Genomic DNA, 24334 nt, shown 5'->3' on the forward strand with positions numbered 1-24334 from the left:
CTCTGCTTAGAGGACTGCATTATTTCAGGGCATTGAGACAGAAAATTCATTTCAGGGAGGTGTCTTTTCCTTGCTGCACGGCCTTCTGCCCACCCATGCAGCATCATCCACCCTTTGCACTACAGCAGGGGAGCCAACAGAGAGATGCAGAGAAGCACAACATTGGCCAGAGCCTGCAGGGTCTCTCTAGGTCATGGGCAAATTACACATCAGGGGAAAGGAGCAAGGAGCATGCACATAACCCAGTTCCTGCAGCTACTGTCTGTGGCAGTGACTAAGTCTGTAAGGGAAAGCCACAGTGACAAACATTTATTTAGTTTGCACTGACCTCTGTTGGCTACATGAATGCTGAAACTTGCAGTGAGTGCATGGTACCCCTTCACACGAGCAGAGCATTTTAGCTGGGTCATCTCTCCAGAGACGTTGTGCAAGAAATACAGCTCATAGACAACAACACTCTTGTAACTGCACAGTAGAGAAACTCCCATCTGGGTACCTGGAGCTTGGTGTGGTGTTGTCCCTGTAAGGAACCTGGTGCAAGGAGCACCAGGTTCTGTGGAAACAATCAGCTCAAAGGATGTGTTGTTTTTTTTGTTGTTGTTCCTGAGAGGTAGGCAAAGTGTTTGCGTATGACTAAGGAGTGCAGCACTAATGTGCCAAATGTCAAAACAGAAGCTGCCAGGCCAGTTCTGTTAGAAAGGCACTAATGTGTAAAACTGTGAGAAGTCCTGGCAGACAAAACACTGCAACTATTTGAAGGGATAAAAAGGCACTATGAAATGGCAAGTTCATTACATGTTAGGCTATAAGCAGTTCTGAGTGGAGAGGGGAAAGAAAGTTGTGAACTCATTCTTACCATCTCTTGAGCCAGGCAGCTGCATTTGTATTTGGCTATGCGTTAGGATGATCTTGGTCCTGACTTTTAAGCAGAAAGGAGTGGGCAGCCCCAGAAAAAGTCTGAGAATGGCACTAATGTACTGAAATATAGCTCTAAGCCAGCTGTGCCTTGAAGTGTTCAGTGACCAGCTCTTCCCAGGGAAAAACTGGAGCATGAGCTTAATTTTCACTGTTGTCCTAATGCTTCAAAGCATTATAATGATAGTTCACATCTTCTGCCAGAGTAGAGCAGGCTAGCTGCATTAACATCAGTGCTGCCCTGACATGCAGGAGCACAGGCCTTGGATATTTACAGACACCTCTCTGGCAATACTAAATGCATCAAAATAATGTAAAATAGGGAAACATAAAGTCACTACCTTCAAGCTTGACTAAAACCAGAGCAAGGAATCCAACAGATAAAAGGTATGGGAGTAAGCACATAACAAAAAAATAATAAATAAATAAATAAAAACATAACTGAAATATCTTGGAAACAGAGGATTTACACTTCAGTATTAATGAGGTTAATTGAGAGACATTGCCAGGTGAGTAAATTTCAGAGCAAATGCATCCCAGACTGAACATGCCAAATTGTCAGTGTTTTACTATTGTAAGACATGGTTAGAGCGTCTCTCAAACAACACTGCCATGCTTACTGGAATCTGTTCTCCAGAGAGAGTTTGACTGTCTTCAAAGGGTAAAAACTGCCTTCAAAGGGTTAAAAAAAGAGGTAGGATGCATTTCTCACTGCTACAGTGGTTCTTGGCAGGGTTTAAAACAAAAATCAAAGAAAAAAAATCATTATTTATATATTTTTAATTACTAAATTTTCCTCATAGAAAAATAATCTAAAGTCAGGTTTATCTTAATTTGAAGCACAAATGTTTTTCCTTTATTTAAATATTCAGCATTGTGTGTCCAGTTTCTGGTGGAGGCCTTTTCCAACTACGCTTATGCAACCAGATTTTGTCAATGCTGGGTGCTAACCCACCTCCGTCAGCTGCATCTCCCCCTACACAGGTGCAGAATATCATTTTTTTCTTTTCTGCTCACTCAATTAATTTGGCTCCATTATGAGTTCATTAAGACTGAAAAGTTTAGAACTGGTTGGAAAAAGCAGGAGAGCCACTTCACTTGCAGCTGAGCTGCTAAAAACGGGAGCTGAACAAATGAGACTTTTTCTGAAGTCTCAGAGAATGCCTGAACTGAAGCTATCAGTCCAGCTCTCTGCAGAAAATTTCTTTTATTTAGTAAATCAGCTTTCAGACCAAAATATATTTAAATCTTTTCTTGTGTACCCAGCACATTTACGGTAGTTTTATTTAACTAATAAAAGGCTCGTTCTAAAAGGCAATTTTTGTTCATTCAATTGAATATCAATTTCCATCCAAATAGACTGTGACACTAATACTGAATAATCAGCTAATAAAAAAAGAAATGAACACTTTACCATTTTCTAATATAAGAGAAAATGTAAAAATTAAGAATCCTGGGTGGGCTATACTGTATAATACCATAAGCACATGGTATATCCCCGCTTAGCAGAAAATACCAGTGGCATTGTGCTATGCTCAGACTTTAACAGTCACGCACAAATAAAATCATCCTTTCTAATAGAAAATAAAAGCTAAAATTGCAAAGTAAGATAATCCTAGAATATTTAATTGTGTTTCTTGCTTGCTGACCTAAGCCACAATTGGAGTGAGTAACTAGAAGGGCTTTGATTTTCCATCACTCTACCCCAAATCTTGTTCCCAAGCCTGGGGGGAATAGAAGATGCCTTGCAGGGACTCAGAGGAGAACCAATCTGACAGGGTGCAGGGATGGAGGGGAGGCCATGGCTTCTTTGTAGGGTCCACAAGACCATCAGGGCCAGTCTGTCATCCTGCAGTGAGTCATTCCCCTCTGCTCTACAGGTCTGGCCATCAATGAGCAAGTCCTGCACCTGGTGTCCCTGCGGTTTGGTGATGTTACCAGGAGAATCGGCTTCTCTGACTTCATGTGCTGCATGCTGCGCCTTGAAACCATGACCTGTGAGTCTTGGCACTCGGGCCTGGGGTCAGGCAAGGGACATGGCAACTTTATCACAAGGGAGCCTGCAAAGCCAGACGGAGCAGTGGCAGGAAGCAAGGGGAAAACTGCTGGGCACAGTAATACAGGCCTACAAAATAGCAGGGAAATAATGAACCTGCCAAAAGTCGAGGCACAGTCCTGGCACCTCTCTGGGCAGGCTGTTTGCCAAAAGCCAGGTTCTCCTCCTGTCTGCAGGGGAAACCAGCATGGTGCTGGGAGAGAAGGGCTGGGAATACAGCAGTGGATGCACCGAAAGGGGGCAGGAAAAAAGGATGGCTTCCAGATTCCCGTCAGAACACCTGTAGCCTGCTGCAGCACCATGCTGCCCAGCAGAGGAGCAAATGTGATGTATTTTCAGAGCTTTTTCAGGGGCTACTGCTGACAATGCTTTTTGCTGCATGCATTTAGCCTGACCTCTGCAGGCTTATTTTGGAGCTCCCATGCACTAAGGAAGACTCATTTTCTACAATATACCTGCACTGGTGCTGTTTAAGACAAGCTTGAGCATCCTGTTCTGCAGCACAGCTTCCTCCAGGGTGGCATTGCCAGTGCCATAGAAAGGACACTACCCAGTGAGGAGGAATGACACAGTTGTGGTAGTTTTACCTTGTACAGTACAGTACCTTGTACAGCCCCAGTACAACAACATGTCTCAAATGGAAGAATGGAAGGCTTTCTGTTTTGGTTATAAGTCAGAAAGTCTAAACCACAACAAGAATAAGTGCCTGTTTCTTTTTTAAACCAACTTTTTCGTTTTCCCACCAACTTCATTACAGTTCTCCCAGCTTTTTGGTAAGGAGAAGGTGTGAGACCCTTCTCAGTGAAACACAAAAAGTGATGTAACTTTCCAAGATTTATTGACTCACCTTGGAGGATTAGAAAGCAAGTATTCTTTATTAACAGCGCTAGGTACATGGGAGATAGTACTTATTTATGGTACGTCGATATACATATTCACGCAGTTTTCCAAGAAAGGTCAGGATTTATGTTAATGTTTCTGAGAACTCGTTATCATATTGTCCCTCCTACTTTAGCATGCACAGTACCCTCTGGTGGTCGCACTTTGGGGTCTTTCTGATGAAGGCTCTTAGTCTTCTTCACCTTGTACTTTTCTTTTTTCCATTTTGCACATGCTCTGTCGTTGTTTACCACTTCATCAGTTTTGCTTTTTTCAAACTCAGCTAATTCAATTGTTTGAGTTCTACTTTGGGCACCGTGTTCCTTCTTCAGCCTTGATGTTGTGGCTAGAGCTGTCTTGTTGTGCGAGGCCTATCCAACAATTTAACAATTGCAGCAATCCTTTCAGCTTTCACTGTATTACATATTTTGTATTTTATACTCTTTGTTTCATCAGTGAGAAGACAACTCAATTTCTTGTGTTGTGTCTATCTATTTTCTGCCAAGGAAGGACTGTTTGTAAACAAAAGTGCCTAAAAATAAGGGTAGTTTGTTTTACAAAAACATCGTTTTTACTACTATAATTGTAAGCATTTTGACTAGAAATACTGATAGCTAAATAAATCCAGCAATTGTAGCCCATGTACTAGAACACTGCTACAACAATTTAGCTCATCTTTGGAATGAGCTGAGTTTCAGCAGCACATGGAAATGAGCATTCATTTTTTTGCATGTTTTACCACTGATGTTTTATGGGCCCCCAGTGGTCAGTGGATCTGCCTGGGTGATGCTGCCTAAACTTCCATTTTAAGAAAGTACAGAAGCAGCTCAGAAAGTCAGAATATGTCTTGATTTTAATACTTCCATTAAAATCAGACAAGTTTTAAAGACCCATATTTTTATGATGTCACTTGCTGTAGATAGAAATTCTTATACCTAAAGCAGTAAAATAGCATATTATTTTTAACATCATAAAAACATCCTCTTACATTTTAAGTGCCAGTATAAAGACAACTCCTTTAGAATGGTTTGGAAAATAATCTCTAAAGTTTCATTGCTGTCTATAATAAGTGTCTAAAGTGCTCTCAAGTCTTTCAGTTATCATTTTACAGAGGGTTTAATGTGGAATACGTTTTTCAAATCATTGTGAGTAAGATTTTTAGAGGAGAGGAGCATAACGGAGACAAGTTTGAATAAAAGTCAGTCCACCTTTATGATGAAGTGAATGCAGCAGTGGAGATAAACCTGTCCCGTTAAACCATCACTCAGCCTTGCAGGATAGCCAGCGAAGAGATGAGACTCAAACCAAAAGTAGCAGCTTCTTTGCATACTCTATTTAACTGAAAGTAATGAAGTAGTACAGGGGCAATTCTGATTAAATGTAACCTCAGCACTGCAGTTTGTTCCTAGAAAGACTGCTGAGTGCAAGCAGCCCTGCAAATACATCCTTCTCAAGGGACTGTGTGCACTATGGTGATTTCTTTGTTCCATACACTTTCTCCAGAACAGTGTAGGGTGGATGTGTTTCATTGTGTTAGCCATGCCTTCTCTCTACTCTGGGTCATACAGGTAGCTCTGGTTGCCTGTGAGCCCAGGAAAACAGTGTCCTAGGGGGCTGATGAGGAATGGGCCCTTATGCCCTGTTCCTACACCCTCCCAGCAGCCTTCTATTTGTCTAAAGCTGGATAGGTTTTGAAACATTCATGAACCTACAATGCCCTTTCTATTTGGGCTGGGAAACATTCTCCTAGAGAAATGTTTTTACTGTTTACAACAGCACATTTCTAAGAGAAAAGTAATAACAAAATAAATAGGAACTTATAATACTGTTTCTACTTCATCCAAATTATTGGGTTTGAACATTTCTTCTAGACAAACAAATAGAAATATGCTCATAGAATATCAATATTGAATAAATTTAAATTTTCTGATGGCAATGTGTACTGTCAGAAAACTTTAAGCAACGTTAATTTCAAATTCTAGATGAATAACAGCAGCATCTGCATTTATATTCTGTGGAAAACGCTTGTAAGGCATAATAATGACTTCAAGAGAATCACTTTCCTCAGGCCACACCGTAATTGCTCACTACCAGGGAGGATGGAAACGACCAACAGAAAGTCTCCCTGTGGGAAGATATTTTTCATTAGTTCACCATTTTTCCTGTCATTCTTCAGGCACAAGGTCCTATCGAAACAAATTATGAGTAGATGAAAGCAGTCACACTGAGCACTCCCGTTCCTACATTAAGGGCAACGAAGCTGGTGAAAGGTCTAGAAAACAAGTCTTATGAGGAGCAGCTGAGGGAACTGGGGTTGTTTAGCCTACAGAAACGGAGGCTCAGGGAAGACCTTATCACACTGTATGATTACTTTAGAGACTATAGCAAGGTGGGGATTGGTCTCTTCTCCCAAGCACCAGATGATAAGATGAGGGTAAATGGCCTCAAGTTGTGCCAGGGAGGTTTTAGTCGGATATTAGGAGGAATTTGTTTACTGAAAGGGTTGTGCAGCATTGGAATACGCTGCCTAGGGAAGTGGTTGAGTTGCCATCTCTGGAGGTCTTTGAGAAACACGTATATGTAGAACTCAGTAGCATGGTTTACTTTAGTACTAGGTTAAAGGTTGGACTAGATGATCTTAGAGATCTCCAACCTGAATGATTCCATGATTCTATGATTTTTGCCAAATTCTGGACCTGTAGTTGGGATGTTTTTACAGGCTGTGATGCAAGGGCTAAGGCAGAGGGGTACTCGGCACAGAAATAAGATGTGGCTAGGCAAGACATCCCAGAACAAGGACCACAGCTCTGCTACTTGGCTGCTATGGACTTATTTTGCAGACTGCATTGCATTCTTGCTTTCTCCTCATGAAATAATATTTTCTTTATTCTACCCCTAGGTGCATTTCAAAACTTGGCAAATGGTGGACCACAAATTTTGGTGACGGCAATGGAGGTAAGGATGCTTGTTCCTTCCTTCCAGCTCCACAGTGGGACCATCGAGTATGTTAGCAGGTTGAAGCTAAAGGTGGTGTGTTAGTGCCACAAATATTGCCATGAGTTTTGCTGCTGATGCCAACAGTGGCAAAGGTTTTGCTTGGCTGTGTGTGCTTAATAGACATCCAGGAAGTATTTCGCTGGGGCTTTCCAGCCATAGTCATGCAGCCTTGCTTATGCGAGGACAGCTCTGTGGTGGCCATCCATGTCAAAACACTTGGTCTTCCCTTGCTATCCCCATCCTGTCATTGGTGAAAATATTGCATTGAGGTGAGACAAAACCTGCACCCTCAGGCCACACGGGGAGGTCAGAGACATTGACTTGATGCCCAGGGTGCATTTTAGGGATAAGGTTTGCTGAGCACCCAAAAACTCGGTGCTCTGGGGCTTCATCAAGATGAGGTACTGATGGAGCAAAGCAGGCAGGGGCAGGAAGGTGGCAGCTGTGCCCAGGGGGCACAAAGTGGGTAACGTGGGGTCAGCTTGCAGTGGGGAACCGGGGCTGGGTGAGACGTGGCTGCTGATGAGCAGCAGGTGATGGCTGTAGTATTTACCAAGGAGGTAAGTACTAGAGCTGCAGCATTCCCCAGGCATGGGTTATGTTCGTAGCTGTGGTGATGCTTGGCACAATGAACAGCCATTGTAAGAGCATTGTGGTCCTGTCCTGTAGCCTGAGAACCTGTCTGTGTCTGAGAGCACCAAAACTGGTGTCTTCAATGAGGTCATAATGCAGGGCTGAAAAGGGAAGAAAACTGGCTATTTCCTCCCGAAAAGTACCCACTCCAGTGGAGTATGATGGTGTGGGAGTGGTCAGAACTGCCAGGTGTCTCACACTGCTGGACTTTTCTAGGAATAAATTCATACAGCAACCACCAGACAGCATCGTGGCATGGAAAGGGCAGAAAATGGGGAGGATTTTGGCTCCTCGGGGATTTTGGTGGGGGGGGGGAGAGCGGCTGGGTGGGAGGGCTTTGTGGCAGGGATGCGCAGAGGCAGGAAGATTTAGGGAGATGGTGTCATTGCTCCAGTGCTTCACCTTCTGGTTGTCCATTGTTTTCCTACTTTTTATTATTTTAATTTACTTCCCTCTTCCTTTCAAAATATGTATATAGCTTTTCTCTTCTTTCTTTTCTTTTCTTTTCTTTTTTTTATTTTTTCACTTTTTTTTCTTTTTTCACTTTTTTTTCTTTTTTCACTTTTTTTTCTTTTTTCACTTTTTTTTCTTTTTTCACTTTTTTTTCTTTTTTTCTTTTTTCAAAGCTTATCCACAGTTTTCTATTCAGGAGGCCTGCTGTTGCTCTACCCCCAGCGCAGCTCCTCCTATCTGCAGCTCATCAAATGGCTGTTGAAAACAGAATCCTATTTAAAACTATTAAAAAAAAATAATAATATTTTAAATAAAAAAATTGGGCCTGCCCCTTTCCGGGGGTTTTCGTCCGTCGCCCCCCCCCCCCCCGGTGCGCGGAGCACTCTGGGAGTTGTAGTTCCTCCACCACCTGGCCGTGCTGGGGAGAAGATGGCGCCCCCCCCCCTTAGTGAAGCATTACTATCTAAATGTGCCTTTTCTTTTTCTCTTTCCAGTGGCTGACCCTTGTCATGTACATCTGAAGACTTGTCCGAGCTCTGTGTGGCTGGTGAGAAATCTCCTCAGTACTATACACACTGGGACGAAAGGGGTAGGTGCCCTTACCTTGGCCACTGCGAACATGAGTGGGCTGCTTCACCAAAAGCTCACCCTGAGTTACGGGTGGTTTTGAGAGGTAGAGAAAAGGTGAGAGCTGCACTGTGAGGGGGGCTGGGAGAGGTTGCCAAAGGCGAGTGAGTGCTACAAAAGGAATTGGTCTTCAAACGTATTTATTTATTTATTTTCCTGGTGAACTGCTGATGGCATTATCGGTTGCTCAGACCACCAAGGGCTCAGTTCACCACATGCCCTCTCTTTCCTCATAAGGTGATACATGTTCAGTAGATGAACTAGTAAAATTTATCTTTTCTGTCTTCTGAGAGATGGAATTATTCCTTCATACCTTACATAGAACCAGCAAATTTAAAGGCAACTAGAGGGTTAAGTATAGAACTTTTTGGCCAATCTGATTTTACATTTTTAACCAAAGTGTGTAATTAATTTACCTTTGAACAACAATCCCCACCTTGTGTTTCATTTGATGTTTAACCCTTTCATGTCAGGCCTGGAGAGTTTACCTGAATTTTCCAACTTTGCTAGTTGGTTCTAATGAAGGGCTCTGCTTTTTCCTACAAAACTTGTCCAGTTTATACATCCATAAACCACCTCAGCTATTGTGCTTCTGGTAATCCACTGGAATGCAGCTGTTCCCAGTTGCAATGGTAAAGCAGTAGTGCTGGTCCCAGACAGTTGGCACTGAGGAGAAAACAGGGACAAAAACCTAGTCCTTAGAGAAAAGGCACAATGAAGAGCCATTGTGTTGAGGTTGAATCCGGGAACTCACTGAGCACTCTTGGGCAAAGTCACTCACTTGCCTTACCAACCCAGATCAAAAACTGAGTGAAGAAAAACAAAAAAACCATGCTCCCTCCTCCCCCAGGATCTTAATTGGAATTCACAGACTGCATCCATATGAGGTTTCCTATAGTCAGGTATTGTGATAAATAATACATAAACAGAATTTCTGGTATCTCACATCCTATTTCTGAAGGCAGATGACATTGGATGCCAGCTTCAGTGAGAAGTTAAAGGAGAAATACATAAGCTATTACAGGCCCCTGGGGATAGAGCGTGGTGGATTCAGACTCAAGGCGGGGACAGTTCTGCACCTTTCATCCTTGGCTCCAGGACATCATTCATGCTCAGCTGCTCCTCTGTCTTGCCTGCTAATTGCATCTGGTGGACACAACTGCAGCAGCAGCTGAGCTTTACTGCCCATCACTGTGATGCCTTCACCCCTCTGAGCTCTCTTTGTACATAGTTATTTACCTAAATGTTTGCCCTTTGCAGACTTGCCTTGGACAAAACACTTTCCCTTTGTCACAACAAAGCTGTATTTTGATGTATTGATGTTGTATAGAAACAGGTTATTCATAACAACACCTGCCCCTTGCACCACACTATGTCATTATGTAAATACGAGACTCGAAGGACCTCATCTTGGGGGATGAAGTTGCTTAAATTACTACCTAAAAAGATATTCATAGTCTATTTAGTCTCCTTTCTTCCTTTCGTTAATCATTCATAAACTGATCATAAGTTCTGCAAATATATAATTAATCATAACTTTCACTTAACAGTTTTGAATGAAGTTATACCTGTAGGGTGTTCATAAGCAGTTCACATCAGCAATTTACCAGTTGCTAACAACTGGTGATTGGGCAGTCACAGCATGGGCCCCTCAGAGAACTGAAACTCTATCAACTAGAGCCTAAAAAATCATGAGTGATGTGATGACGTGGATTTTGTTGGAAAAAATCTGTCAGAAAAAATACTGTCAATTATTTCTAAAGACCTACGTCCAGCTGTCTGTATGAGTCTCTTTGCCTTTGTTTTAGGTGGCTTTTCTGCTCCTTGGTGTGAAACAGCTTGAAGCTATCCCATACAAAAGCCATCCGTGGGGCTCTTGGAAAAACAGTATCTGTGAAGGCATGAAGTCAGGCTTTCTTATGGATATTCACTTATGCTCGATGGCACTCAGATGTCTGGACTTACAGTCCTTCTCAGGTGGACTGGAGTTGTTTTGGAGAGAGAAGAAAGATCCATGGGTAGTACTGGTAGTACTTCATGGCCTAGGCAGGCTGGAAGTGCTGACTGTAATCGCCTCTCATCTTTGTGTAAATAGTGTGGCCGGTTTTCCTGCCTCACAGAAGTCGGGAACAGCTCTGTTAGCTCCGTTGCAAATAAGAACAGAGTCAGGCCCTTTATTTGCAAGGACTGTTTATTGCTTAGATAATAAAACCAATTAAGACCGTTTTTTTGAATTAATTCTTAATTTGCTTTTGTGACATTTCTAAATGCCAGAAAAAGGTTGGAGAAATTATTTGTAATTAATGAATAGCACCAGGAGCTTTGCCATTTTTTTACACTTTATTAAAAGATAAGGAAGTCTTATGTATGTTCCTCAGCTGTAGGGATTCAACTTTACTTGCTACGTAAGTGAAGAGGCATATTAGAAACATAGAACATTGTTCAGTGGTTTTTGTCTGATTTCCAGCATGTGCATCAGGACTGTTTGGGAAGAGACACGATTATCTGAATTGCATTCTCTTTCTCTGTCGTGATGTCTTTAAAAGGGCCTCTTCTGATAAAATTGCTGCTCAAATATTTAACTTAAATATGCTAAATAACTGTAGCCTCTCAGTAGCCCACACACAAACTCCACTTCCATACTTTTATCATGATGATAAAAGCAAATCTAGTGATCTATTCCATTCAACTATTGAATAAAAAAATCTCTGAGGTCTCTCTTTGTGTAAATGCCAAAAAGATGGATGCAAATGTCGATGGATGAAAGCAGTTCCGGGTAGTCATGGCAATATCATTCATACCGTGCCTCACCCAGACCCTCTGCACAATTTTCCATCAAGGTATCCACACACAAGCCACAGATTCACTCGTCTGGCAGTAAGATGTTACATGCTGGAGCAACAGCTACATCACAAGGTAAAGTCATTTTGCAGCAATGTCGCATTCTGCAGCTCGGAGAGCATTACTCATGTAGGTAAGTCTTACGCAAGCAGGGCCACTGAACCCACCCTTTCACAGAAAATGTGGGGCAGAGGGAAATCAGTAAAATTACACTACTCCGATATTTTTCAGTCATTTTGAAACAAACCAGTAAGATTAATGCATAAAGAGCAATTGTTAAAACCCTATTTTGCAGACAATATATTACTTTTCCTGTAGTTGGGATAGATGTATTTGTATGGAAGGTAATTCTGCCTGTCAGGAGACAAAGATCCTTGGCTCTATTAATTCGGTCTTGCACAGACTAAAATGTTTCTTTTTTATCAATGCAGACAACAGACATCCCAGGTGAGAAACACCACTGATATATAAGGTTGAGGTATGTAAGAGGGAGGTTGTCTCCTCCTCCCCAGACAGTGGAGATGGTGGCTCTTCTCCCGCCAGGGGCTGCATTGATGCACATGCGCAGAGGACTTGCAGCCTGTGACTGCAGCAAACACGGCTGGATAGAAGCCGCCTTTACCTGCATCACACCAACCCAAGGCAAAGCCTTTCTGGCAGGTGTGGTGTGTGCACACCAGAGGTCTCAGTGACGAACCTGCATCTCCAGGTTTGCAGCAGTGACCACTGTTACGCTGAACATAGCTGCCTGTCTGTAGCATTGGAAGAACGGGTATTCCACTCGATTTACACTTCCAACCAAGCTAATTAAGAAACAATTCAGGAGGAATCCATTGTTGTGACAGACTTGTTGATTAACCGCATCACAAGCAAAGGTAAGGGCGTTTGTTAGCCTGGAAAAAACAAAATTGGGTCAATGCAGAGAAAAACAATGATTTGACTGTAATACAGCAGTGGCTTACTTAGAGAAGCACCAAGAAACTTACCTGCATTTCACAAATGCAAGTGCCCACATTAAAAACAAAGGCGGCTCAGATCAGTGCGGTATTAGACAAAGAGGGAAAACTTTCATATCTCATAAAGCTTTGCATGATTGAGCTGTGAAGGCCAACTTTATGGGGATGGTGTGCCTAGAATCACAGAACAGCTTGGGTTGGAAGGGACCTTAAAGAACATCTAGTTAGTTCCAACTCCCTGCCAGGGGCAGGGATGCCACCCACTAGATCAGGTTGCCCAGGGCCTTGTCCAACCTGACCTTGAAACCTTCAGGTCCTCTACATAGTGTCTGATCTGGCAGGTGTTCCCAGAGCATGCAGCCTGGATTACAGCTTTTCCAGAAGGTAAAGGCTTTAAAGTTTTGATGCCCAAACTTCGATTAACCCATACTACTGTGGTAGGAGAATCCAGGAAGGGGGAAAGACTGGGTATGACCATGGCCACCTGCAACAGTAGTAGGCTGGTATGCCTGTGTGCAGCCCGGGGGGACATCTTCAAGAGCAGTAGTGCTCAGCTTACGCTGCTGCCATTTCTCAAAACAGGTACCTCTCTTTCTCCTGGTACCCAGGCTCAGGGAAACATGGAGAGCTGGTCAACGATGACCACCTGTGTTCAGGTAGCCAGCAAGAGCACAGGTAAATATTGGGGCCAGCCTGGCTTTTCTGTTACACAAGAATTCCTGGATATTTCAGTATAATAATGTATTTCTACCATAGCATTAACAAAAAATAACTAGCATTGTACTTTTATAAAAACATTTGCGGCTTTGCAGATTAATTGGTTCTGTTGTGTTAGTGCGAAATCTGGCACAGAAGAGCTACTTCTTTTTCTAAGCCAATAGCAGAGCAATAGTCAATAGCAGGGCAGTCAATAGATTTTTTTTTAAAGGGTAAGATTTCCAAAACTCCCCTGTCATTTTGACTGAATAACTGGAGAGCCTTTAAAAGGCCCGAGGCTCAAGTGTCATGATAGAAAGTTTGCAGCAGCAATGTTTAGGTCAGGAACAGATTATTTCACCATTTAGCCAGTATCTGCTCAAATTAATTGAAGTCCCCTGCACCACTGACAGGGAGACAGACACACCCCTGAGACTGATGTCACCTTAATTTGTTATTTAAGGTGTGTGTTTTAACTACTGAGTTGTTAGAGAAATGACCATCTCATATCCATTCCTCTCAAAAACCCATTTCTCCTGTTCTCACCCCTGGGAATTTAAACTTAGAAAGCTCAGCCGAGCAGCTTATTTAAAGAAGGGGTTGTTTACTCATTTCCAAATGCTGGCTTGTTTATGCAGCAGCAAAGCCTCCAGCAGTTTCAGACGTGGGCTGCAGATGGCAGGATTGAACAGCAGACTTGTTCTGAAGACCTGAACTCTGGTTTGCTCTCCAAACCTGCAAAAGCAAGTATTTTCAAACAGGAGACCAGTATATGTGCAGCTTCTTGTGGGTGTGCCTTGTTATACAGTGTGCAGAGAAAAGCACCAAAGACAATCAGTTTCCAGGTATCTTCTGGTTGAGGAATCATTAAATAAATTGGGATTTTTTTTGGTCTGGAAAAGAGATGACTAAAAGAGAGAGAAGAAAAATTGACAGGACATAGCTGGTACATAAGAAATACCATTTATTGTCTCTGTTGCATGTGAACCAGGGACAGCAAATAGGTCAATCACTGGTGTGTTCACATAGAAGGAGGTGCTGCTTTGCACAGACAGGTAGTAGGGCTCATTTTCACATGACAGTGTTATGGCTGCCAAACCCTTGCAGCTCCTTGAAAAGTAACTGGACATTTTCACAGGAAAAGAGTTAGTCGAGGGCTGTCACTCTCAAAGGCATCTCCTCTGGTCACCAGCAGTTGCCATGGCCTGGGCATCCAGGCCAGGGGATGCTCTGAGACACCCAGCTTTTGCTTCCAAACACCTTTTGCACGAGAAAAGCTGAGCCTGTGACCCAGCTACATTGCCCAAGCTTTAGGGCCTTCAAGTGCAGAGCGAAGCTGGAGCAAGTAAACCCTGGGCCCAACATGTCTTTCCTACCTTGGTGTCTGGTTAGTGGGTGTAGATCTCCAGATCTGTCATGGCAAGGGAGAGTGGCAGCAGGAGGGAAAGGGGGCTCAGACCAACTTAATGTCCTCCACCGCCCTACAGGCACCTCTTTGGAGTTAAACATTTGAGATAGTAGCTTTTCCTTTCCTGGAGGCTTTGCCTTTCCTCTTAGGATGAATTGGTCTTCGTTCCTGACACTCACAGCCTGAGCTAGTGGCAGGAATCAACACAGCATCTCTTTTTGTATTGCGCAGCTGCAGCTTTGCATTTTTAAGGTTTAGTACTCAGGGAATGAGAAATGTTGGTATTCCCATACAGGTTTCCTCGGGTAGTATATAGCCCCTTGGGCTGATAGAGCAAGGGGGTAGAAAATGACTGCTGGAAAATAAATTGCCAAGAGATGTGAAATTGAGAACTCTGCAGACCCTGACTGTCGTTATCATGAGGAAACCAACTGTGTTGCCTCTCAGCAAGGAGAGAAATGCAAGCCTGCAGCATGGTGGGTGAGAGAAAGGCAAGGGCTGGGGAGCACATTGGTTTTCTTAGAGGAAAAAGTGAGCAATAATGACCTCAATGGAAAATTATTTTCTCTCCCTTTCTTTCTGCCTCATAGACAAATATAGCCTTACAAGTTATGCAAAGGCAGTTATCAAGCACGCTTGGAATGAGCAACTTGGGAGGCAATTTGTCTTTGCCCTTGGTTTTGGGCTTTTATTTCATTTCCTTTTGCCTTCTTCCCTCCAGCACGGTAAGTCTCTGGCAGCTGTTACACCTCTGAGCCAGCACAGCCCGTGCAGCATCTGCACTGAAGCTGTCCCTGGCCCCAGAGCTGTGGCAGGCAGTCACGAGGGCATAACTGGAAATGTGATGCTCAAAGCAGAACCACAAGCCCATCACAGGACCAGGCAGAGGCTTCTCTGGACCAAGACTGAAGGTGGGACCCTTGAGGGGCAGCCACTAGCAACCCCTGGCCATTGTGAGTGCCATGGGGATAACTGCTGGTCTTCCAGAAATGACCTATGAGGAAAGACTTGTTGAACTGGGGTAAAAAAATGCCAAGTGCTTGCACTGAAGGAAGACATGCAGATTAAATGCTAGAAGGACTTTTCTAACAGTAAGCAAATGCTGAACTAGCCTGCCTGGAGATCTCGTGGAGCCAGTTAAAAATACCTGCCCACAGAAGCACAAGCACAGGCAATTGTTCCTCCTGGCAGACTGCTCAGTGACAGGACAGATGCTTGTCTTGCAGCCCTATTTCTGCATTAGCAAGCCCCAGTATGAAATTCATTGAACATTTTCGCCTGGAGGTAAAAGGCTGCAAGTGCATGGAGCTGCTCAGAAATATATTTATATATATATATATATATATAAATCCATTTTCCTTTGTTTCCTGCACAAGAATGGTGCAAAATGCATGGAATTGCTTTCTCCTCCACAAAACCAGTTGTGTCTGACTTCAGGAAAATCAATCAAGTGGGACAAAACTAAAGCAAACAGATCAATCTTCAGAGAGATTGCTCAGTCTTTGATAAACTGGAAAATGGAAGGATTGCCTTCCTTAAAAATTAACAGCAAACGTCATCCACCAGCATTGTTGTTTTCACTCCTGGTGGAGAAGTGGACTAATGCTGCTCCCAGCTTTTCTGTGAATGGGCTGGAAAGCAAAGCACTTAGACAGAGGAGGATAAACCATTCATCTGAACACAAAAGCCAGCAGAAGAGCTGTTGTAAACAAGGTCGTATTTCCTTCTCTGTGTGGTTTTGAGTGCTCCGCTGATCTGACAGCGGTGATGAGACTGAGGGATGTGCAGTGCACCCAGATACCCTGCTGCACAGGGCTGAGACTTCGTGTCTACGAAGCATAAGAATAATGCGATACTTACAAATTTTTGCTTTTATGAAAAGAATGTTAACCATTCGTTAAAATTCCCCAAGCTTCATTACAAAGTCTGCTGCCCTTCCTCGCTCCCACTGCCCAGGTTTGGATGCCACCCAGGTTTGGACAGGATGGGAGCTTTTGGGTGCTCCAGCTGTGCCACCAAAGGGCCCATAGGCAGTGGTGCAGCTTCGTAATGGGTAACAAATAATGGGTCACAAATCTGTGCTCTACCACATTGGTTCCAGTCATTAGAGCAATTGATTTCTTACAAAAATGCTACCTGTTTGGCAAAAATAATGTTTCTTGGCACCTCAGTTTTCAGTCCAAAATAACTCTTTGGAGAAAATACTGAGCAGTCCAAATGCCCCTGCTTGGTCCATGGGCCTGGGGCAGACCTGCGAGCTGAGCAGAGGCACCATTGCAGGTGGTGTTCCTCCAAGAAATGATATGGCCAAACAGGATGGGGCAGGACAGGAAGGAAATCATAAATTTGATCTGTTAGTGTCCATAAGGAGATAGAAGAAATTTTTAAAGAAAAGAAATGGAGATGCTCTCTGCTCATAGGCTATGCACAGGAGGGGTAAAGGGCGTGGGGCAAGAAGAAGAAGAGCTGTGCTAGCCAGTCACCTGTGTGACACTGAAGAGGCTTTTTAAAAGGCTGCCGCAGCCTCTCCAAAGCATATGTCAGGAGACAACAAGATTTTTTTTGGTTTTGAGCACTCACAGCCTCCCACAGATTTTGTTGAAGTATTTTTTTCTTTGAGAAAACACATAGTTTTGTTTGAAAATCCAGAAGCCAGACTGTGACAGAGATCTTTTTGTTACCATCAGTTACGTGGAATAGTTGTTTGGAGTTGTATTTATCTCTAAATAACACCCCCTATGTTTGAGAAATTATGTATACAGTGACTCAGTCTATCTGTGGGATGATAAAAGTCTTCAGATCAATCTCCTTTTAGATCTCTTTGTCTGTATCTCTTGGGACTGACTATGGGAAATGCTGGACACAAATGTGTTCTGACTCCTTTAAAACATCGCGTTACAGAGTTGGTGGCACTGTATTGATGAGACCTGACAGCAATTCTTTTGTTCATTTAAGTATTTATTGTGATCAGCACTTCTTAGATTTTGAAGTTATCGGGACATGCATGGATTTGTCTAGCTGGGACAAGGAATTTTTCCTCTTGATGGACACCAGTAGGTTCCCACGCTAACTGCTGCACCAATGTATAGGCCTTCTTCCTCTCCCAAACCAGTTAGGACCATGCCTGCTCATTAATTGTGTAATTCCCCAAGCACCCAGTCTTCTCATCCTATATGTCCTGTAGTGCGTTGCTTCTCTCCCTGGGCTACGCATACCGCTGCCAGAAGTGTTTCGTCATCTTCCATTGATCTACGCGGAAAAACTAAAGGTACAGCAATGGTCCTACAATGACTTGCTGAACAACTTAATTCACCAGCTTTAATTCAGGATCTTCTACTCTGAATTCTTGTTCTTTGCTCCCAAATGATGTTCCAGCTGATCTACACTGCGGATGACTGAAGGACATAGGAGAGAGTTCACAGAAACAGCTCCCCAGGTCAGTCTAGGATTGTCCTGCTCACCCTTACTGGGACACATTAGAGAAGGAGTCTGTTAAGCTTTGCTTTTTCCACGTGGTGTCCCATTTTGTCTAAATTTCACACACTGACTGCAGTAGGGCTTCAGGCCACCCCCTCCAAACACGTCCCACCAACGTGCACCGTGGCTTATGAAGGCTGTCTCCATGATCCTACAGCAGAGCAGGGTGACCAGAGCTGTCTGAAAGGCCTAATGTTTTTGCTCTAATTGAATTAAGGTCTTTCATGTTTGTCCGTAGTGTGTGTCTTCACTAGCTGTTACAGTGTTAAGTTTCTTCCTGAGCCTGAAGACCAGAATTTCAAAAGCAAGATACTGAGGAGAAGACTGAGGTAAGGTGCGTTCCTTACCAACTGCTTCTGGCATCTCACCTCCATCCTCACTGCCAGTGAACTGAAATGTGCAGCGGACACATGCTCTGAGATTGTGGTCATCAAAATGGAGACTGAAGTCACTGCCATCACAGTAAAGACTTTTCAGTATAAAAAAACGCATTCTTAAGCAAGAAGGACATTGCAGGCTTTTATTGTTTCGTGCTGGCTACAAAAACCCAATGTGATTGTAAACAAGGATTTAGTAGTCTTGCTCTCCTGCAGAAGCCCCATGAACCAGCTAATTCAGCCAGCTCTGCATATATCTGCTCTGCACAAAAATCAGACCTGCAGCTTTCACTGTAGCTCGGGGGTTTGATGCTTTGAAAAGCAGACCTGCCCCATGCCTAAGGATACCATACAAAGATAAGGCAAAATCAAGAGGGACAGCTTGAGACAAAATCACAGGTATCTTCTTGTCTCCATAGGTCTATATTACACAAAGTAATTACAATAAAAACAAGATTGAGTACTATCAAGCCTCTAAAAACAAGCTGTGAATACTGGTGCCCCAAGGCAAGATATCATCTAGAATGAGGGCACTTGGAGGAGATAATCCCTATCCTCTGTGAGCGCACACACACAAAACATTCTAATGTCACAACATGAAAGAAAATAAACTAAAACAACTCCAGATCTTACAGACATTAGAGAAGAGCAGCCAGCAGAGGAAGCAAGCATACATCCCACATCAACCTGCATCGGGCTGCCAGGCGACGCTGTCGGTGGCACTTCATCATCATTCAGCGCACAGCTCCAGGAGTGCAGCAACGTAGTCGAGTGTGCACACGCCAGGACAGAAAATATGGCATCGAACAAGATTATCATGCCACCCGTTTATGTAAGGTGGCAGTGCCCCTTACTGCTTGAAGGGACAGGCAGCATCCAGCAGAGGTTTGCAAGAAAGGGTATATACAAAGGCTGGGAAGACAGGGAGCTGTTTGCATGTCAGTAGCAGCACACGTTGCTTTACAGGCTGTCACAGCAGCAGGATTGTTCATATTAAACTGTGATGCTCTTGATTAGCAGTTCAGCAGTATCATACAGACAAATCCCTGAGACAACTGCAAGTGGCCAGCAAAACCCCCAGACAACCACCGTATTGCAGCACTCAAGACAGGAATACTAGCAGAAAAAACCTCCAGCAGTCACACTGCCCCCCATGGAACACAGTCAGTGTAGCCAATGGCCACCTTTAATATCCTCCTCCAAACTTCCCTTTTGCCATACGAAACACTGCTCGTTTACGAAAAGGAAGGAAGGCAAGGAAAGGCAAGGCAAGGATCATTTGTGAGAAGTATCATCTGCCAGAAGTATCATCTGCAAGAACAGAAACCAGCCATGCAAGACTATGAATTCAAGTGTGACGTTTGCCTGAGTTTTTCCAGAAATCCCTTAAGAAGCCAGGCCAGGAGCTGGTTCTGAGCAGCCTACTGGCTTTGAGGATTGGGTGTGGACCCAGCCATGAGTGAGGGATGCACATCAGCAGGAGCAGGAGTGCTACAGGCTGGCAGCACTGCCATCAGTGAAGTCTCTGGCCCAGAAACGGCAGCTGAAAGAAATTGTTCACAAAGACAGCACACATTGGCTTTGATAAGGAGGCATCATTAACTACAAAGAGGTATCAAATGGTATAAAAATCCCTTAAAAGCCTGTATTCAGATTATTACCGTGTTTGGCAATGACCTTCCAAAAACAAAGGCAGGTACCCAAGAAAGCAAAACAACACCCATAAACAACCTCATTTGTCCTATCTTTCTAGAAGTGTCCATAAGTAAAGGATGTGGGATACTGTTCTCCCTCCAGCAAGCATCTTACAGTGTGGGTGCTTGCACAGACTGTCAGGGCACGATCCTGGTGGAGGACCCAGCACCACCACGCCTGCCAGCCTCCTGCCTGCCTGCACCTGGAACCAGCCCTGCATGGTCTACAGGAGTCATTACAGAGCCTTCAAAGCCAAGTTTAGACAACATCATCCACGTTTCCTCCCTCAAATACTCAGTATCTCCTTCAGGTTTCCTACTCACTGTTGCTCTTCTGGAGCAAGGAATACCAGCAGGGAAATACAAATTCTCGCTGTTGCTCTGTTGGTATGCATTTTGCCAATGTACCCAGCAGAATGTTTGTAATTCTTTTGTCTTTTCATTTTGTTTTGTTTTGTTTTGTTTTTGTTTTCCTAAGGTTGCTCTGCCTGCATATATGGTAAATACATCCATAGAAACAACATTAAGAAAATGCAGAAATTCAGATCATTTGCCAGGCTGTTCATGCTTGGAGTAGCACCCTGGGTTTGGGCTTAAAAATAACCTTTAAATTTCATTTAATAACTGCTATCAAAATCCTATCTGAATCCTAATGCATTTTTTTTTCTTCTTCCTGGTTTCCACACCCATCCAGTCTGAGGGAGGAATGACAAAATATTGTCATTATGTGTCCTTCATGTTTCTGCACAGCTCTTTGTAATTTAGCTGGAATTTGACTCAGCCATTTGAAAGAGCAGATCCTCACACCTCATAGTCCACAGCTTGTTTCTCAAAGAAGGAAAGAAAAATGACTGACATCATACAAAAGCTTCTCTGTTTTGCTTTCCATGTATATTTTCCCTGTGTGCTCTGTGGCTTTTAAAAAAAACTAAAAACCCAAAATAAATTTAAAATTTTTTTTTTTTTTTTTTTTTCTCCCCTCCTGAAGGGAATAATGCTGATGCTCCTTGTCCATGGGTACTGCAAATGCAGAGATGTGGGTTAAAGTCCCTCTTGTTTCAAGGTTAGCTCTTAGGGGTTATTAGGAAGGGAATAAAATTAGTCCGAAAGTGTGAGTATTCTTGCCCACAAATTCTACCCTCCTCTAGCAGTGAGGTATTGAGGAACTGTCAGATGTTCGCTGTGTATTAAGAAGCTTCCCAAAGAGCTTCCTTCTACCAATGTGTCCACTCTTCCCTTGAACCTTTATGAGGCTTTTAATGTCCTCAGCATCCCAGTGCAGGACTGTGCCCCAAGTGCAGGACCTCCGCCTGGGCTCTCTGATACACTCAGTGGTGTCACAGAGCTGGCAGTGACCTCAGTCACTGCCCTTATCCCCCAGTGACAGCAGCCACCGAGGCCAGTGTCGCATGGAGAGGCATCTCCAGAGGATGGCACAGGCGCTCGTCTCTGGTTCCAGCATGCTGGATGTCCTGGGACTGGCACTGCACGGCTGCCTCGGCCCCGGCCTCGTCCTGCTCCTGGTGGCCTGGGCCACCCTGTGCTGCTGCCGCAGCTCCTCAGGCAAACGGCGCCAGGTAGGAGGGAGGCTCCAGGCCAGCCCTTCTCAGGAAGCCTGGCAGGGCAGGGGGGTTGCGGGGTCCCTCGTGGGATGGGACACGAGGCCTCTCGGTGGGCTCAGCTGGGGCCAGGCTCACTGGGGGGCTGCTCTCTGCCAGCAGGTCTGTGCTGGGAGCCGAGGCAGGGGAAGGCGCAAGAAGACGGACGACTCAGGTAGAGCTCTCCTCAGCCCTGGCACTGGCTCCTGTAGGTGCTGGGGTCCCCTAGGGCCCCGCTGCTGCCCAGGGCTGGGCCACGTCCAAGCTGGGGGCAGCTGGGCACCACCTTCAGAGGCCAGCTGGCCACCTGGCCCAGGCACAGGGCCCGTCCCCGCAGACACTTGCTCACGGTGCTCTGCGTCCCCCATCTCTTGCAGATGCTGAGGCGCCGCACGGCTGCAGGAGCAGCCTGCTCTGGGTGGGCAGCAGACCCATGGGCATGCTGCTCTGCTACGATCGGGACTGCGGGCGCTGCAGCCAGGCTGTCAGGGAGAGGCAGCAGCGGCTCCTTGCCAGGCAGGCAAGACCCTCCTGCTGTCCGTACTCCTCCTCCTCTCGGGACTCCGGTGACTCCTGCCGGCACGGGGCCACGGCCAGCTCATTCCGCCCAGCCAAGAGAACATCCGTCAGGTCCTGGTGGCAGCCAGTGCTGCGGAAGAGGAAGCAGAGGAGACCTTTTCCCCAGCGTACAGCACTGAACACCCAGGGGGCAGCCACACTTCCCTGCAATGCTGGGCCTCTCAGACAGGCCGAGGAGCTTGTCAAGATGGCTCCTGTGCACCACGAGGCCAGCTTGCCCCCAGCCACAGGCTCTGACGCGGCTCCCAAGGATGGCATCCTGCCTGCTGGTGCGGATCCTCGTCCCGTGACAAGGCTGGAGCAAGGACCGGGCTTCTGGAAGCTCCTGCGGATGCACACCCTAAGGAAGTCCATAGAGACCAAGCTGGGAGCTCTCCCCACCATGGTGCTGCAGTCCCACAGGAGGTACACGTACAGGATGGAACATCGTACGGCTCCCACGCTGCTGCGCTCCCGTCCTGCCCCCTGCTACTTCTGTTCACCAGAGGCCCTGTTCCTGCCTGTGGATGTGCGGGAGTTCCTGGAGATGCACATCCGAGAGAAGAAGCTGTGCCGCTACTGGGGCCTGCCTGCAGGGTCGCTGGCAGAGCCCCGGGCACTGCCATCAGCCCCCTAAGAGCAGCGCGTTGCGCTCCACGTTCAGCACCGCCCTCGAGACTCAGGGTTGGGTACCAGGAAAGCGGGTGTCCGATGGAAAACATCAGCTGCTGCCTGTGCTGCGAGGGACAGAAGCTGCGAGGGAACGTGGAGGCCTCCCCATCTCTGAATGTTCCTATTCCTATTAAATCCATTATACCCATTCCTATTAAAACTCCCCCTCTTCTGGGCAGCTGCATTGATATGAGGAGGGCTGGGAGGGCTGGGAGGACTCTGAGGCTCACCACGGCGCCGACGAACCAGGGCTGTGGGATGAAGAACATGGCACCACTATGATTCTATAATTCTATGATTCTGAAGAGAACTGGCCCTTGTACTGAGTCCTGGGGGACACCACTAGTCACTGGCCTCCGACTGGATTTATCTCCATTTACCCCTAATGGTAATGGAGCAGTAGCTTTCTATTTCTTTGCCATCCAGCTCCTAAGTGCTCAAACAGGAGATGAAACCCATGCTGTGCAGGAGTTACAGGAGAGCAGGCAAAGGCTTGGAGAGGGAGCCACAGAAATGTCTTAGAACAGCTGGCAAGGGGAAAAGAATAGCCCTGTTGGTGCATGACTATAAAAAGGTTTATCTGCTGCACTCTGAAGGATAAAATGGACTCCATTACAGTCAAGTGCCTTGATACCTTCAGCTGTGTGCAGACACTTCTGATTCTCAAGGAAATTGCTTCAGTGCCTTTTGCTGTGCCCTGTTAACTGAGCTATGCAACAAATGTACTCTCCACAGTGACACTTTCCCCGCACATGCTGGTTGAGGTGGGCTCAGGAATAGCTGTCCAAACCCTTCATGTTAAGAAAGGTAAAAAGTGATGCAAGTGCAGCTGCCTCCTGCAGTCACTCTGGCCCTGGACTCTTCCTGTGCCAGGGGACCCAGGATCTCTGTGCAGGCTGGGGAATACAGCTGCTGCTTTCCCCTCTGCAAGGTCAGGTGGTGGCAAAGCTGAGTGCCTATTCCAGAGACACAAAAAGAAACAGGACATGGACACGACTGGTCACACAGGCTGCCCTAGCCATGGACTGCCTTCAACAGTACTCATATAGAACACAGAAACAGACAGCCGAGACCCCTTCCTCCTCTCCGGCTGGTAAAGATAGCAGTTCACTAGTGAAGGCACAAGCACAGGACTCTCTAGGTTCACAAGCACACACACACTCATGGATCCTTCAAGTCCCTGGCACAACCTGTCTGCTCAGCACCCCTGCCTGGCTCCCGCAAGCGGCACAGCCCTTCTGTCCATCCAGCACCCCCCATGGATCCCTCAAGTACTGGTGGAGCCTCTCTGTCCATCTGGGCACTCCTGCCCAGATCCATGGACCTCATACTTGCTTCATGGGTCACCTACTCGCTGGCTAGTCCAGCTGAAGTTTGCTGCAAATGCATGCACACACAAATGACTGCACAGTGGGGCGTCACCGCCCCTGGGGGTATTTAAGAAAAGTTGGACGTGGTACTCAGGGACATGTCTTAGTGAGTAATATTGCTGGTAGG

General features: G+C 45.4%; 2 protein-coding genes across 2 annotated transcripts in view; both read left to right on the plus strand.

The window, feature by feature from the left end:
* Positions 1-12192, plus strand: part of LOC118164799 (calpain-13-like) — a 66407-nt gene extending 54215 nt beyond the window's left edge. The window contains exons 20-23 of the mRNA XM_035322550.1: positions 2796-2912; positions 6750-6805; positions 8428-8480; positions 10363-12192. Of these exons, the coding sequence (XP_035178441.1) occupies positions 2796-2912; positions 6750-6805; positions 8428-8454 (200 nt within the window). The 3' untranslated portion in view covers positions 8455-8480; positions 10363-12192. The remainder of the gene's footprint in view (positions 1-2795; positions 2913-6749; positions 6806-8427; positions 8481-10362) is intronic.
* Positions 12193-21418: 9226 nt separating this feature from the next.
* On the plus strand, positions 21419-22802 carry LOC118163673. Its single transcript, XM_035320559.1, has 3 exons — positions 21419-21586; positions 21731-21782; positions 21985-22802. The coding sequence occupies exons 1-3, from the start codon at positions 21419-21421 to the stop codon at positions 22800-22802; spliced, it is 1038 nt and encodes a 345-aa protein (XP_035176450.1).
* The last annotated feature ends 1532 nt before the right edge of the window (positions 22803-24334 follow it).

Source organism: Oxyura jamaicensis, chromosome 3 (genome assembly GCF_011077185.1).
Source record: "Oxyura jamaicensis isolate SHBP4307 breed ruddy duck chromosome 3, BPBGC_Ojam_1.0, whole genome shotgun sequence".
Classification (NCBI taxonomy): domain Eukaryota; kingdom Metazoa; phylum Chordata; class Aves; order Anseriformes; family Anatidae; genus Oxyura; species Oxyura jamaicensis.

Bases quoted from the DNA above. Each gene is read 5' to 3' on its own strand.
- LOC118163673 (XM_035320559.1), top strand. From the start codon at position 21,419: ATGGAGAGGCATCTCCAGAGGATGGCACAGGCGCTCGTCTCTGGTTCC. The intron at 21,587-21,730 runs GTAGGAGGGAGG...CTCTGCCAGCAG, and splicing joins CCTCAGGCAAACGGCGCCAG to GTCTGTGCTGGGAGCCGAGG. The intron at 21,783-21,984 runs GTAGAGCTCTCC...CATCTCTTGCAG, and splicing joins CAAGAAGACGGACGACTCAG to ATGCTGAGGCGCCGCACGGC.